At 39.3% G+C, this 14,196-nt stretch overlaps 1 protein-coding gene across 1 annotated transcript in view; it reads right to left on the bottom strand.

The window, feature by feature from the left end:
• The window catches only part of Fbxo33 (F-box protein 33), a 38,919-nt gene that overhangs the window by 23,570 nt on the left and 1,153 nt on the right, over positions 1–14,196 (bottom strand). The window contains exon 2 of the mRNA XM_013012232.1: positions 13,773–14,194. Coding sequence (XP_012867686.1) covers positions 13,773–14,194 — 422 coding nt within the window. The remainder of the gene's footprint in view (positions 1–13,772; positions 14,195–14,196) is intronic.

The raw sequence follows: 14,196 nt of genomic DNA, 5'->3' as shown, positions 1-14,196 counted from the left end.
TACAGATAAGGAACAAAGACAACAATTGTTAGAGGTCAGGAGAGAGTAAGTTTCATGAGAACATGAATACTAGGGAAGAATCAGATGTAGTCAAATGAGTAAACCAAAATCCAAGATGAATAATGGAAAAAGAAAGGAACAAATAATAACCAGGAAAAACACCCAACACTACTACAGATATTAAAAACAAGTAGCTCTCAATAATAAGACTAAAAATAAAAACCTCTCCAATTAAAGTGTTCAGATCAGTTCAATGCTTAAAACAACAACAACAACAACAACAAAACCCCCAAACAGTTCCAACATTTGCTTCAAGAAACACATCTCAATGAAAAAGATACAGCTACAAGATGGGAAATGTTATGTCACGTTAATGGAACCTGAAAGCAAGAAGTAATAACTAAACTCACATTTAACAAGTAGATTTTATTTTTTGTCAGTCATGGGGCTTAACCTCAGGACCTGGCACTGTCCTTGAACTCTTCTGCTCAAGAGTAGCACTCTACCACTTTGAGCCACAGCTTCATTGCCCGTTTTTGGGTGGTTAATTGGAGGTAAGAGTCTCATGAAGACTTTTCTGCCCAGGCTGGCTTTGAACCACGATCCCTAGATCTCAGCCTTCTGAGTAGCTAGGATTACAGGCATAAGCCACTGTGGTGCCCAGCTAATGACGTAGATTTTGAAGTAAAATTAAAAAGATGTGATAAAATAGTGGGGTGAGGGAAAGAGGGAGAAAAATGAGGAAGAAGGTAACAAGTTCAACAAAAAATGTACTTACTACCAACTGTAACCCCTCTGTATATCACCTTGACAATAAAATTTAAAAAATAAGATCATTAAATACCCCAAAGGGGAAAGTCCATTATGATATAATAATTGTAAATATATATGTACCAAGGATTGGGGACCAAATTTCATAAAACAAACTACTAGTAATAGATGGATAGGACCAGAAACAATAATATTGGGAGTTTTCAATACTCTCATCTATTGACTGAGACAAAAAAGTAACAAAGAAACCTCAGAGTTAAACTGCATTATAAACCAAAAGGACTCACCAGACATTCACAGAATAATTCCACTGCTGGTAGAATACATATTCTTTTCAGCAGTCCATGGAATGTATTAAGAAACAGATCACATCTTAGGTCATAAAAAAGTCTTATTAAAAAAAAGAAAAACACTTCAATGGATTAAAATTCAACATGCCTTTGTGATGAAAGCCCTGAAGAAACTAGGAATAGAAGGATCATCCCTTAACATAATAAAGGTAATACATGCAGATTAAAAGCCAACATTATACTGAATGGAGAAAAATGGAAAGGATATTCTCTAAAATGAGTACAGAAATAGGATGTATACAATCATTCCTCTTATTCACTACATGCTTGAAATCATATCCAGAGCAATAAGGAAATGAAAGGGATACAGGCAGGAAAAGAAGTCAAATTACGCTCGTTTGCAGATGATACAATCCAATCATTAAAAGACTATAAAGTGGGCTGGGAATGTGGCTCTTAGTGGTAGAGTGCTTGCCTAGCATGCATAAAGCCCTGGGTTCCATTCCTCAGTACCACATAAACAGAAAAAGCCAGAAATGGTGCTGTGCTCTCAAGTGGTAGAGTATTAGCCTTGAGCACAGAGGGGCCCAGGGACAGTGCCCAGGCTCTGAGTTGAAGCTTCAGGACTGGCAAAAACAAAAAACAAAAACACTGTAAAGACTTGAGCAGAAGATTTTTAGATATGACAAATCAACATGTATAGCTTAGCTATACATCATTAGTGAACTTGCTGACTAAAAAGTGAGGAAAGCAATCCCATTCACAATCCCATTCACAATAGCTTCAAACAACAAAAACAAGAACACCAAAATCTCAGCGTAAACTTAACCAAAGATGCTAAAGAGCTCTACTATGAAAACTACAAAAAGCAATACTGATGAAGACAGGGAACATAGTCTGTGTTCATGATTTAGCATAGTATTGTTAAAGACTATAAATAGATTTAAGACAGTCCCCAACAAAATTCGAATGGCATTCTTCACAGAAACAGAAAAAAATTCTAAAGTTTATATGGAAACAGAAAAGACCCTGAATAGCTAAAACATTCCTAAGCAAAAAGAAATGCTAGAGGTATCACATCTGACTTCAATCTATAACGCTATAGAAATACAGTAATAGTAACACTATGGTATTGCCTCAAAAAGACATGTAGACCAATGGAATAGACAAGAGGACTCAGAAACTACACAGCTACACAGCCACCTGGCTACGCAGCTGTGTAGCTGATTCTTGAAAAAGGTGCCAAAAACATACAATGCAAAAAATAGACAAACTCTGTAGGAAGAAAATACCTTGTCAACATGTAGAATATTGAAACAAGACTCTTCCCTCTTCTCCTACAAAATATTAACTCAAAATGGATCAAAGACTTTAATGAAAGACCTGCATCTTGAAATGATTAGTGGAATAAATGGACAAATGGGATTTCATTAAATTTAAAAGCTACTGAACAGCCAAGAGCTAAGGGTGTGCATGTGTATGTACGTGCATACACACCCCTAAAACAAAGCAGCAACCAAAACCACCTACTGAACTTTGGCAATAGGGAGGAGAAATGCCTCACTTTGAAGCTGCAAGACTGTCCATAACAAGACTAACAACCATTTTTACGTAATCTTTTAAAGTAGACATGAAATCTGTTATATGAAATTTATTTTATTCATTCATTTATTGCTAAATAAGTTAACTAAAGAAGTGAACAGAGTTATTCCCTGCAAAACCTTTATTTCAAAAGGCATGTAACAAAACTGTTTGGGAAAGCATTATTGTTGCTTAGAAATATTTTTCTCTCACTCTAATTCTTCAGGTTAATTTGATTTGGTTTCTATGGTAATATTACTAAGCACACAACCAACTCACTTGCCCCTTTCCAAGTTCTAAGGAATATTGTGAAACAGCACAATATTTTAATATAATGACTGGTAAAATCTTTCTAAGGTATGCAAAGGGCCACAATATCATCAAAGAGAATGAATTTCTTCAACTTGTGTTTTTCTTTAGCCATATTTTAAAGTCATCAGTTCCAGATGTAGAACATATTAGGAAGGACTTACAATTTGGAAACATTTTACAGGCTGCAATCCTACTCAGTACTTATTCAATTAATAAAACACATTGCATGCCAATGACAGAAATAAATTATGGTAGCCAAGTTCCTAATACCCATGAACTTCTTATATTTTTTTCTTTCTTTTTTTTGGTGCTCATCCTAGGGCTTTGAACTCAGGATCTGGGTGCTGTCCTTGAGCATTTGCTCAAGGTTTTTAGCGCTTTGCCCTAGCCTCACTTCTAGCCTTTTTAGTGGTTTACTGAGGTTGACAGTCTCATGGCCTTTTCTGTCTGGGTTCGCTTTGAACTGTGATCCTCAGACCTCAACTATTCTTTGAGTACAAATAGAGGTTTCAAAAATTACTGTTCTTTTTTAAAAAATAGGTAATAGCAAAGTGTTATTAGTAACATTGTAATGGTATTAATGGCATTGTTGTTCTGTATAAAAATGTCCATAATTTCCGGAGCCACAGCCTAATTTCGTGTGTAGGGTAAAATGTCACTGACATCTGGAGTTTGCTTTCAAATACTTCAGCAAAGAAAAAAGCAAATGTGGCAAATTTTTACTGAATCTAGGTAGTAGGTTTAGTGAAGTAGGCAGTAGGTACAGTGAAGTTCGTGCATATAGTTTTCATGTGGAAAATAAGAAAAACAGGAAGTCACTTCTCTAATCATATAACATTGGTTATATGATAATTACACTGCCTCAGCTCCATTATTTGTAAAATAGTAAAATAAAGGTGCTATTAAACAGGTTCTTGGTAGTAAAAAGTTAAAACACTTCAAAGATAAATATTTTCAGGAAATAAGCTATGTTCAAATCCTAAAACAAATCATTAATGTAAAGAGAAAAGTGTTTTGTAGATATTTAGGGCATAACGATTAAAAGAGTATTGTAATGTTTACTTGTAACTTTTATATTCATGTTCCATTTTTAGAATATCTCTCCAGATAAAAATAAACACAGCCTACCAGGGCACACACCTGAAATCCTTGTATCTGAATCCTAAATTCTCTTGAGGCAGGAAAATTGTGACTTCAAGCTTAGCCTGGGCTAAGTTCCTTTTGAAGTTCCTTATTGTGGTTATTAACAGTCTCAGAAAAACCTACAAGTATACACTTATCAGGGCAATTTTGGCAATTCTTCAAAAACAATATTAACCATATATCTGCTCAAAAAGTATTCTTTAAAATCCAACTGCAGAGAATTAAAATCCTTCACATTTTTCTAGATTCTCTGAACTATTTCACATAACTAAGATTGAAAGCTGAGCTCTTGGGCATGATGACCTGTTCTCTTTTATGGTTCAGAAATGGGATCTCATTCATGTGGTATACATGTCTGTAAAGGTTAAAACCTTTCCCAATTCCCCTCCCCACCCTCCAAAAAAGAGAAGAGAGAGTACCATATTTTTCCTTTTTTAAATTGATAGGATAAAATAATCCACATAGTTGCATAAAATCCTCTTAGGTTAATTCTATTCTTCTTAGTCCATGTTCAACTTAAGTATTTTTGTAGCCACATAACATTTTTAATAAAAATTCTCTTCCTCAAAAAAGGCAGTGAAGAGCCACAGCCAAATGAAACAAACACTTTAGAGAAATGTTATCCCGTAGAACTTTCTGCTACAGATAGAACTATTCTAGTCTGTCTGTATAACATAATAGCCACTAGCTACTGTGACTGGCCACTTGAAATGTGGCCAGTGGGATGAACCAAATCTTTGGTTTTATTTAATTTAAAATTGAAATAGGTATGTATGTTTGTTAGTGGCTACCAGATCTGGCAATGTAACATTAAAGCTCAGAAATGTCACTGATCTAAAATAGTATGTTATTAGCGTTATTAGGACCCATTAATTAAGGTTATTTTTCAGAATATAGAAGTTTCATCTAAGAATTACCATCACCTCCAAGTCCCAAAAGTTACCTGTGAAAGGCCTATTTAAAACTGCTATTTAACATGTTAAAATAATAGGTCAAGAAAATTGAGTCTTACAGAGAAATGATAAAAAGTATTTGCTTTTTCCCTTTCTTTAACTAGTCAAATCCAAGCAGCAAGTAAGTAGTCTTGCTCTACTATTCTAAATCTGCTGGGGCTGGGAAGGTGGCTCAGTGGTGGAGTGCTTGCCTTGCATGCATGAGGCCCTGGGTTTGATTCCTCAGTACCACATAAGCAAAAAGAAAAAAAGCCAGAAGTGGTGCTGTGGCTCAAGTGGTAGAGTGCTAGCCTTGAGCTGAAGAGCTGAGGGACAGTGCCTAGGCCCAGAGTTTAGGCCCCACGACCGGACCCAAAATAAATAAATAAATAAATAAACCTGCCATATTTTTCCAACTCTTCTGCCTCTATGCAGGCCAAACTACTAATATCTCCAGCCTACATGAGTACAAAAGCTTCCAAATTGTTCCCACTTTCTCCCCTTGCACCACTGAATTCATTATACACTTATCAGACAGATTAAGATGTAAATTTGATCACATTACTTTTTTTTTTTTTTTTTTTGGTCATGGGGCTTGAACTCAGGGCCTGGGTGCTGTCCCTGAGCTCTTTTGTTCAAGGCTAACCCTCTACCACTTTTGAAGCACAGTTTAGTTCTGGTTTCCTGGTGGTTAACTGGAGAGGAATCTCAAGGACTTTCCTGCCTGGACTGGCTTTGAACCTTCATCCTTAGATCTCAGCCTCCTGAGTAGCTAGGATTACAGATGTGAACCACCAGCGCTCGGCTTACAATACTTTTTTTTTTTTTTTTTTGTGGTACAGTCGTGGGGCCTGAACACTGTCCCTCAGCTCTTCAGCTCAAGGCTAGCGCTCTACCACTTGAGCTACAGCGCCACTTCCAGCTTTTTTTTTCTGTATATGTGGTGCTGAGGAATCGAATCCAGGGCCTTATGCATGCAAGGCAAACACTCTACCACTGAGCCACCTTCCCAGCCCCATCAACACTACTCTTGTCTCTAACAAACTGTCAATTACTTTTATTCCTAGACTATAATCCAAACCTCACTTCACAAGCTTTTACAGCCCCACTCCTTCCTCTGTATCTCAGAGTTCATTAAGATATACTCACTCATTTGCTGTGGTTCTATCATTCTTTCCTACCATTAGTGCAGCTCAAAAATTTGTCTGGTGTAATAAGCCTTTGGGACCTATGGGCTGTGTTTAGAATGTTATTTTTTTAGACCTTCAAACAGGCAACTCTTGCCATTCCTACTATAGTTCAAATGTCCTTCTCTAAAGAAGTCTTCATGGACTAGCACTATTACATAGTCCTCTTTTATTGTAAAATTTCCATTCATTTCCCCAATCTGAAATAATCTTTTATTGTTTTCCCCCTCAAGAATAGAGACTCCATGAAAATGAGAGGAACCTTCTCTTTACTGATTTGCATATACTAAACTATCAATATTTGGTGGGCTCCACCCCTGATTTTCTGTAATTATCTTGGGTCTTATATAAGTTGATCAAGTTGGGTTAGCTGCCTTAGGAATAGTACTATACTGAAATGGAAAAAATAGGAATAATTTATTACTTTATTCAAAAGCTGCTCAAGGGTTTCATTAAGTCTGAAAAAAGTATTTCATTTGTACTTTCATTGAATTTTATACTCTGTCCTCCATCTAGCAGCTTCTCAATAACTCTAGGTAAGAGCTGGATACTAGTGGCTCATGCCTATAATCCTAGTTAGTAAGGAGGCTGAGATGTGAGAATTTGTAGTTCAAAGCAGGCCCAGGCAGAAAAGTCCATAAGACTCTTATTTCCAATTAACTATCAAAAAAGCAGTAAGTAGAGCTGTGTTTCAAGTGGTAGAGCACTAGTCTTGAGCATAAAAGCACAGAGATAGCGTCCAGGCCTGGAGTTCAAGCCCCAGGACCAGTACAGACATGCACACACATGTACATACATGTGCACATACAATGCTCATATAGACTACAGAAAACCCTCTCTCTCATAGCAGCCGTCCCAGAAATTAATTTCTTTTTTTACCTTCTCTTCTCAGTGTCTGACCCTACTTGTCAAGGTCATACATCAATTTTAAATTAAGAAGTATGTTGGAATTTACAGGCTCACCTGCCTTCTTTTTTTTTTTTTTAAAAGATATTCATTTATTCATTTATTTATTTTTGGGTCCAGTCGTGGGGCCTGAACTCTGGGCCTGGGCGCTGTCCCTCAAGGTTAGCGCTCTACCACTTGAGCCACAGCGCCACTTCCGTTTTTTTTCTTTTTGCTTATGTGGTGCTGGGGAATTGAACCCAGGGCCTCATGCATGCAAGGCAAGCACTCTTACCACTGAGCTACCTTCCCAGCCCCTCACCTGCCTTCTTTATAAAGCAACTGCTACATGGGAAACAGACTGATCAAGTCCCCAAAGACTTTAAGCTATAACTGGCTTTTTAAAAAGCAAATATTATTAATTATTAATAAATATTAATAAACTAAGATATGCTGTTCCATATAGTAGTTATTAGTTTTGATGAGAAAAAGTATTTAGAGAAAAATAAAGGCTATTAAGACACAACATCTTCAAAGCATTTTTGATAGTAATCTTTGATTACTATCATGTGTCTGAAGAACTTTTATCATTGCTTTACCTTGGAGTTTGTTTAAACTAAGAGAAAAATATTTTCATGCAATACATACTTGGTTCTTTAAATAGAAATTTAATAGCAGAAAGAAATAAAGAGGGGCTGGGAAGGTGGCTCATTGGTAGGTGCTTGCCTTGCATGCATGAGGCCCTGGGTTCGATTCCTCAGCACCACATAAGCAAAAAGAAAAAAGCCAGAAGTGGCGCTGTGGCTCAAGTGGTAGAGCGCTAGCCTTGAGCTGAAGAGCTGAGGGACAGCGCCCAGGCCCAGAGTTCAGGCCCCATGACCGAACCCTCCTCCCCCCCCAAAAAAAAAAAGAAATAAAGAGTTCTTAGCTGGGTGCTGGTGGCTCACACCTATATCTTAGCTACTTAGGAGCCTGAAATATGGAGAAAAGAGATTTTTTGCTAGCCCCTAGGTAAAAAAAAGTCCAAGACTCATCTAAAAAAAATAATAAAAAAGGAATGGTCAGTTGTGAGTCACACAAACTACCAACATTTTGGGTTGTACATGTCGCTTTTTGAAATACTGTAATAGCCTGTATATAGAGACATGTCTTAGGTGGGCACAGGGAAAAAAAAAAAGGAAAGATACCACACTGGAACTACTCAATTAAAAAAAGTCACTGAGAAAGAAAAGTAACTTTGAGGCTGGCCTCCAGTAGTTTATGCCTGTATTCCTACCTACTTAGGAAGCTGAGACTGAGAGGATCATGGTTTGAGGCCAGCCTGGACAGAAAGGTTTTTTTTTTTTTTTGTTGGTTGTGGGTCATGAACTCTGGCCTGGGCGATGTCTGTCAGCCCATCAGCTCCAGGCAAGCACTCTACTACTTGAGCCACACCACCACTTCCGGTTTTCTGGTGGTTAATTAGAGATGAGTCTTATAGACTTTCTTGCCTGGGCTGGCTTTGAACCTTGATCCTCAGATCTCAGCTTTCTGAGTGGCTAGGATTACAGGCGTGAGCCACCAACACCGGGCTCAGAAAAGTTTTTGAGATCCCTTTCTTAATAAAGAGCTGGATGAACCAGTGTTCATCATATTACCTTAACTCTATGAGAAAACTAATATAGATAGGTGGCATCCAGGTGTATGCCTGGGCAGGGATTGATCCTATTTAAAAAAATAACCAGCAAAAATCCCAGTTGAAGGCATGGCTCAGTAGTAATAGTGCCTGGGTGAAGATCTAAGATCAAACCCCAGCACCATGAAAGAAAGAAAGAAAGAAAGAAAGAAAGAGAGAGAGAAAGAGAGAAAGAAAGAGAGAGAAAGAGAGAAAGAAAGAGAGAGAAAGAGAGAAAGAAAGAGAGAGGGATGGAGGGAGGGATGGAGGGAGGGAGGGAGGGAGGGAAGGAAAGAAGGAAGGAAGGAAGGAAGGAAGGAAGGAAGGAAGGAAAAGAAAAGGAAAGGAAGACTATATTGAACTTTCATATTGATTTTATATGTTATATGGTACTTTGACTTATACACGATGGCAAAATTTTAGACTTTCCTTCTCTATTGGTAAACAACTGCATGGTAAAGTGAAGATAACGTTTTCCTCTGGATTTCACCTCAGAGTGGGGTTCTCAATATTTTCTTTAAAAAAGAGCAAGTGTGGCATTGTTTTAGCTTATTTTTAAAATGTATTGTGAAAGGTCTTCTTAGTTGTGTCTTGGTGAAATGATGTTGAGGAAACAATGCAAAGGTAGGTCTCCTTAGCTGTGTATGCCAAATTCACAAGACCAGTATAAGAATCATGAACAAACCCTTTACTATAAGAAAGTACAGTAGGAAGTGGCGCTGTAGCTCAAGTGGTAGAGTGCTCGCCTTGAGCTGAAGGATAGCGCCCAGGCCCAGAGTTCAAGCCCCATGACTGACAAAAAAAAAAGAAAGTACAGTAGCTTGGACCTACTGTATGCTTCAACAGCCTATGTGTTAAGGGTTTGGTCCCAGTTCGAGCAATACTGGGAGTTGGTGAAATAGGGTGGAGCCTAGAGGGAAACTTTAGGTCATTGGGGGTTACCCTTGAAGAGATTGTTGGTCTATGGTTTCATCCTCTTTATCTCTTCTTTATACCCTGGATATGAAGGGAGCACCATAGGCTTCCTGCCTTGCCATAAGCCCACATGCATGGGCTAAAACCTCCTAAACTGTGGGCCAAAACAAAACTTCTTTTCATGTTGATTTATCTCACAGACTTATTATAGTAACAACATGCGGACTACTATAGAGGGCATAAAAGTAGACCCAAGTAGGAACTGATCAATCTACATACTTACAAGGTCATATATAATCCAGAATTTAAAAAAGGAAAATCAACCTGTTCTAACATTTCTCTGTCCTGGTATAAGATGGATTAATTAAAAAAAGTACTATACCACTTCAGTATTTCATTCAAGAAAAGCTTATGAAAAATATATATACAGTCCAGAAAAACTGTCAACAATTAGATGGTGACAGTACACCTATGGCTACTGTTAAATTGTTAAGTAGCACACTTGCTTCGCATACATTAGGCTCACGGTTCCATCAATATGTGTGAGTGCACATACATGTATGCATATTGGCACATATACACACAAATTCAGTATTTTTACTGACTCTATTTTACTGACTCTATTATATATCACTATGGGCCACAAGCTATTTGATTATTCTCTAGTCAATATTCAACTTGACAGATTAAAAACCATAAATTTCATGTCTAAATTTGTTTTGGATGTAGATTTCTTTCTTGCACGTTAAGCAATTGCTCTGATCACTGAGCTAAACCTTCAGTGATCCATCTCTTATTGAAAAAATGCAAAAGAAATCTAGCCTACTTAACTTTTTTCTTTTTGTTGGTCATGGGGCTTGAACTCTGGGCCTGAACACTGTCCCTCAGCTCTTCAGCTCAAGGCTAGTGCTCTACCATTTAAGCCACAGCACCACTTTCGGTTTTCTGAGTGGTTTATTGGAGATAAGAGTCTCACAGACTTTCCTGCTTGGGCTGGCTTTGAACCTTGAGCCTCAGATCTCAGTCTCCTTAGTAGCTAGGATTACAGGTGTGAGCCATTGACACTGGCTGTACTTACTGTATTTCTGTTCTACTTATCAAGACGATAGGTATCCTAGACTGATGCAGAAAGGGGATTTTTGAAACCGAAGAACTATTTTATCTTTTAAGAGGCAATTTTACTCAACTCTGATTATCCTAATGCATAATTGGCAGGGTATCCCTCATCACTGTGACAGTACATGTGTATACGCACCTGAATCAAACCAACAAAATGTCAATTATTCCCTCAGAAGATCAATATCCTTGAAAAATCAACACAATTCACGGTTATGATTTAGGTCTTTTCCTGAGAGGTATGAAAACAACTAGAACAAAATAAAACAACAGTCTGAACTTTATAAGTTGTACTTTACATAAACCCTTGAAGCAGAATGTTTATGATCTGGTGTGATTCACTCTCCCCTTTCCTACTTATAAAATGGCAGAAATCATAGCAAAACCATTAACATTTGACAGAACAATGTCAAATGTTTTTTCTTTTTAGTTACTAAGTTTTATCGTTTGAATAACAACAACAATAATGACAACAACAAATGAAGTCACTAAATGAAGTCACACTGTTCTGGGTTCTCCAATGTACCTGAAGCCTGCAATTTATGATTATAGAATCAGAAAAACTATTAAAGAAATTACAAGCTTTACCAGAGTGCCTAAATAACTTAGTTTAAAATTTAAAAACTAGTCTCATTTGTATTTCTAACATTTGACTTAATAAACCAATACTTACAATATTGCCAGTGTTGAAATACACTTTCGAAAGTAAGGATATTAACTTCTTTACAAACATATCAACATAATTTATAATTAAAAATGTAAAATTATTAGTATACATAGTAATTAGCACACACTCTATCCAATTACTGTACATTTTAATTCTAGATGTATATAATGAATACGTTACCAAAGCACAGGATACTGTTCCAACACATGACCAGAAAACCTTAAAATTAGGGATGACAAACTGCACTGTGTATAGAATTGATAGCAGACAAGAATGAGAGCATAGGTAGGCTTTATAGACAGATGGATTAAGATAGTAATTAAAGTGGTAGGGGTGAATAAGACAAGGAGAAGCCAATAAAGGGAAGATGGAATATACCACTATTTTGCATATGTTATTCAAAGGCAATTAAACATCCAAACAATTAAAATATCTCAAATAAACCAGGCACTCTGAAGTTTGTTCTTACTAAAGCAGACATTTTTTGGGATGATTGCACAGAAGCTGATTTCAGAACAGAAAAATGTAATTGGTGTTTGCTGACGTCACCCCCCAATTTGGGCCTCATCAGTAAGTTGCTTCTGGGTCAGCTGGTGCTTTAGCCACACGTTTAACTCTGAGAAATGGTCTCCAACCTGATTAAGACCAATTTTCAGCCTTAACAATATCTCTTGACAAAAATCAAAGGAAAGGAATGCAATGTCTTGGTGTGAAAGGTGGGAAAACACATGGACCCCTGGAATATTGGAGCCATGCTCCACATACAATCTGAAGCTTGTAATGTTTAGTTTTTAATATCTTGATTTAGACAGAATTATGATAAACCACATACACAGGCATGCAGGCATATCCTAGCATTAACCAGGCTTGCTCTCAGTCCTATTTGCCATAATGATAGTGGCGAATTTATTGCAAAAGGAAGGGCATTTCTCATGTAGGAAACAATGTTGTATGACAATGTTCACATTGACCCTATTAAGTGTTAGCTTCCTTTCAATAAAATGGGATTAAAATCACTCCTTGATTGACTCACAGGGTTACTGAGAGGCTCAAATAAGAAAGAAATCTTAAGTCAGGCTCTGGTGGATCACAACTGTAATCCTGGCTACCCAGGAGTCTTGAGATCTAAGAATTACATTTGAATATAAACCAGGGCAGGAAAAGTCAAGACTCTTATCTCCAATTAAGCACCACCAAAATTAAGTCAGAAGTGGAGCTGAGGCTAAAGTGGTAAAGTGCTAACCTTGAGCACAAAAGCTCAGGAGTAGCAACCAGGCCGAGTTCAGCCCCTAGGACACACCAGTCTCTCTGTCTCTGTCTCTCACACACACAGAGAAATGTGAAAGTATTTGTAAGATCTACAGACATTATTAATATGTCAAGCTGTCCTCTTTTGAACTCTCTTCCAATTTTTGAGTTTCATTGTAAGGTTACAATATCCAGATCTAGAAAATACATTTTCTATAACTATATATTTGGAGGACGCTACAAAATTAACAGGGTAGAGAAGTTAAAAAAATGGTTAGGCTACTGTTTCTGAGCATGGGGAATTAGTTCTAGAAATTATAATTAAATGAGGACAGCCTCCCACGAACCCTTGGTAGACGCTAGCTAGTTTTCTAATCCCACACCTCTAGGCTACTCTGTGTTACTTTTAGGGGAACCAGTGGGAATAAATTGAATCTGGCGGTGCATTGGGAGGGGCTTGAACTTCTGACCACCCACCTCTTACCCCAACACCTTTAACAAACATTCCTCCTTCTTCTCTCTGGGCCTGGCACATTCCAATTCAAACTATTATTCCAGGCAAGAATACGACTGTTAAGGATTTCTTTTAAGGAAACTCTGCTAACAATGGGGTATCAGTACCCTCCCCTTCCTCCTCCGTGTCGAAAGAGCTATTTCTAAGTGGTCAGGGATCCGAGTCAGTTCTGCTTCTCGCACAGGCCTCCCTCGCCCACGTAGAAGATGGAAGAACCACAGCGCTGAGACAGCGCTGGTCACCTCCATCCTACGGTCGGTCACGGAGAGGATGAACGAGACCAAGGGCCCGGAAGGTGGCCAGGAGTTGCTGCCCGCTCATCATCGCGGTTCCCCAAGTCTCCTGACAAGTCCCATTATGGCCTCTCATCTTAGGGCAAGAGCCAGACTCGAATCGACACCCCCCCCCCAATCCTGAGCGCGCCACGCAGAAGCCGGGCGTCGCGTCCGTGGATCCATTTCGGGGGGAGAGGGATTGGAGAGGGGGGGGTCGATCCAGCGTCGGCCGGGCGGGAGGAGGCCTGGGGGGGGGGGGGGGGGGGACCACGACCAGCCTACCTGTTGTTCCGGATGCTGACGAGCACACAGAGGACCAGCTCCAGGTAGGTGCGCAGCACTTCCAGCCACGGGGAGGAGAGCTGCAGGGCCTCGACTTCTTCTCCTCCTCCGGTGCCCGTCTCGACGCCGCCTCCGTCCCCCGGGCCGCCGCCGCCGCCGCCGCCGCTCAGGTAATTCTCGGCGGCGAACTCAACGCGCAGCTCCCGCACGAACCAGCCGCACTTGCGCATGAGGAATTCGAGCCGGGGCTGCTCGGCGGGCGAGACGCGGAGGCAGATGCGGAGCTGGGGCCACAGGGCCGGGTAGAAAAGACACTCGCGCCAGTGCGAGCAGGAGGCCGAGGCCCGCAGCCGGTCGGGCGCCGACAGGAAGGAGAAGATGTGCACGATCAGCTCGCTGGGGAGCGACGCGGCGCCCGCCGCCT

This window comes from Dipodomys ordii, unplaced genomic scaffold, assembly GCF_000151885.1.
Source record: "Dipodomys ordii isolate 6190 unplaced genomic scaffold, Dord_2.0 Scaffold16, whole genome shotgun sequence".
Taxonomy (NCBI): domain Eukaryota; kingdom Metazoa; phylum Chordata; class Mammalia; order Rodentia; family Heteromyidae; genus Dipodomys; species Dipodomys ordii.
The sequence above is the reverse complement of the archived record's forward strand: the minus strand, read 5'-3'. Positions and strand labels throughout refer to the sequence as shown.